General features: G+C 38.1%; 1 protein-coding gene across 1 annotated transcript in view; it reads right to left on the bottom strand.

Annotated features, from left to right (window-relative positions):
* Nucleotides 1-479: 479 nt before the first annotated feature.
* LOC107579712 (unconventional myosin-X-like) overlaps nt 480-2,391 on the bottom strand; it is a gene marked incomplete at its 3' end in the record, with an annotated part of 2,749 nt that continues 837 nt past the window's right edge. Inside the window, exons 3-4 of the mRNA XM_016265507.1 lie at nt 904-1,680; nt 480-603 (exon numbers count right to left, since the gene is read on the bottom strand). Of these exons, the coding sequence (XP_016120993.1) occupies nt 480-603; nt 904-1,680 (901 nt within the window). The remainder of the gene's footprint in view (nt 604-903; nt 1,681-2,391) is intronic.

Genomic DNA, 2,391 nt, shown 5'->3' with positions numbered 1-2,391 from the left:
ATATATATATATATATATATATACATACAGTATATACACACACACACACACACACACACACATATAAACCCACAACCATGAAAGACTAGAAAAGCTATTTAAAAAATAACATTTATGCATTTGACAGCTGCTATTTTCCAATGCGACTTACCTTGCATTCAAAGTTTATTGTTTATAATCAAATTATGCATTTCTTGCAAATCAAACCCATGACCTTGGAATTGCTAGACATGCTCTATTTTTTATTGAAACTTCTGGAATTGTGTCATTTGTTTGAATTATTAACCATTATTTTATTATTTTTATACATTTTGTGAAAAGTGTTAAAATGAGTAGCTTTGTCATTAAAGCAGAAGTACCAGATCCATTTTGGCCCTTTAAATATTAACTTTGACAATAGGGGCCTTGAATTTAAAAAGGTTGAGGGCCACAGCAGGGACTTTATTTAGTGTAAAAAGATTGAATCTTTGATTTCTTACCCTTCATGTAAAGGTAACTGTGGAAGTACGGAGGTCCGTTCCCATTTAAGATGTTGACTTTACCGTTGGATACCTCCTCATCTGTGTCTACGTACCCATCATGATCATCATCGCTGTCAGCATACTTAAAAAAAGAGACAGATAGAGTGAATGGTCTGTGTGTGATTGTACATACCTACTTAACCATATTTTGGGGACAAATATGTACCCAGAAGTGAGCTAAACCTGACAAAACCTCCTTTCTAGGGACATCTAGGGACAAAGTAAAATTTGTAAATACGTTATAATTAAAGTACATTCAAAGTATTTATTTTAAATGATAAAGATACAGAAAGTTTTCTGTTGGGGTTAGATTATAGTATTATAAATAGCTTTATATAGAAAGAATTTGCACCCTTTGGCACGTGTACTCTGTGTAACTCACTGAATCTGAGCTGCGGTTGTAAGACTCCTGGCTTGCGTTGGTGCAGGTGGACTTGCGTGCGTGTTCTGTGTTCGTCGCCGCAATGTTGCTCTGTCCGTCCTCTAGATCGTCTTGGTCATAGTCTGACTCGCCATCCCCAGGCACACTGTAGATGGGTTCCTCTGTGTCTGGAAGAGACTCCGCTGCAGTCAGCCTGCTGGTGCGATCCACATCCTCTCCCTCCTTTTTCCCATCCACCTCTTTAACTGTTTTAGCCTCTTCAGGCTTTCCAACTTCCTTTTTGGCATCGCCAGGGAGAGGGGGAGGAGGAGGCGGGGGAGGAGCCCCCGGTGGAACGTTGGGTGCAGATGGAGCCAACGTGCCCTCGGCAAAGGCAGGAGGAGGAGGTGGCAGAGTGGCTAAGATTTCCTGATCCACTGGACCTTCCACTGGAGGAGGGAACTCGGGAAGTGGTATGCACTCTTCATCTGCATGGAAGCCTTCATCCACCTCTTCCTCAGTGGCGGCTGCTGGTCTGGAGGCAGGTGGTTTAGCATCACCAGGAATGACTTCTGGGCCTCCGGTGTCGAGCAGTTCAAGGAATTCAGTGGCGACACGAGAAGCCGCTTTTTTCTGACGCAGGATCTCGGCATCACGCCGCAAGTGGAGTTCCTGTCTTGAGCTCTCACATAGCATAGACACACCATCTTCTCTTTTCTTCTGCAGATGCTCAATCTCGCGCTCCAAACGCAGAATTTCCTCCATCTGACGGTGCTCCTCCTCAGCCGAGCATGGAGACTAAAGGAGGGCAAGAGAGAAGAATGATATAGAAACACTGGTTAGAGAAAAACAAACATTACGAGCATGTCAACACCATCTGTCTTCAACTCTGACAGGTTTTTAGACTCAATGTCAGAAGGTTTGAAAAAAAATCTATTTGACAGGTTAACTGCACATAAACATGTATTTTTTTGAGGAGGAGTCTGAAGTTTTCATTAAGAATAAAATGTTGCTCTATAATTTGTCTGTCAAAGATGCTGTTGAAAAGCATAGTAGCTTATTTCCTACGCATTAGAAAAAAAAATAAGTCTTCATAATTATTAGATGATAAAATCTTGACTTAATTATGTCTTAATGACTTTAATTATGACTTTTAATCTCATAATTTCAACTTTTTATTTCATAATGTCTTAGTGTGTCATAATTTAAACTTTAATGTTATAATTATGATTTACAAATGCATTTTCTCTAATGTGGCATAAGTCATAATTGTGAGATAAAAAGTCAAAATTTTGACAAAAGTAAAATTTGAAGATAAAAAGTCATAGTTATGACATATATATATATATATATATATTCATCATAATTGTGACTTAGTATGTTAGTGTGTTATATTTTGAATCTCATAATTATGACTTGAAAATGAATTTTCAAAATTACTTTTATGTTGTAATGTAAATTTTATGTCATAATTTCAACTTTTAATGTGATAATTGTGACTTTTTATGT

Source organism: Sinocyclocheilus grahami, unplaced genomic scaffold (assembly GCF_001515645.1).
Source record: "Sinocyclocheilus grahami isolate Dianchi unplaced genomic scaffold, SAMN03320097.WGS_v1.1 scaffold19464.1, whole genome shotgun sequence".
NCBI lineage: Eukaryota > Metazoa > Chordata > Actinopteri > Cypriniformes > Cyprinidae > Sinocyclocheilus > Sinocyclocheilus grahami.
This window is presented reverse-complemented; position numbering and strand designations above follow the sequence as displayed.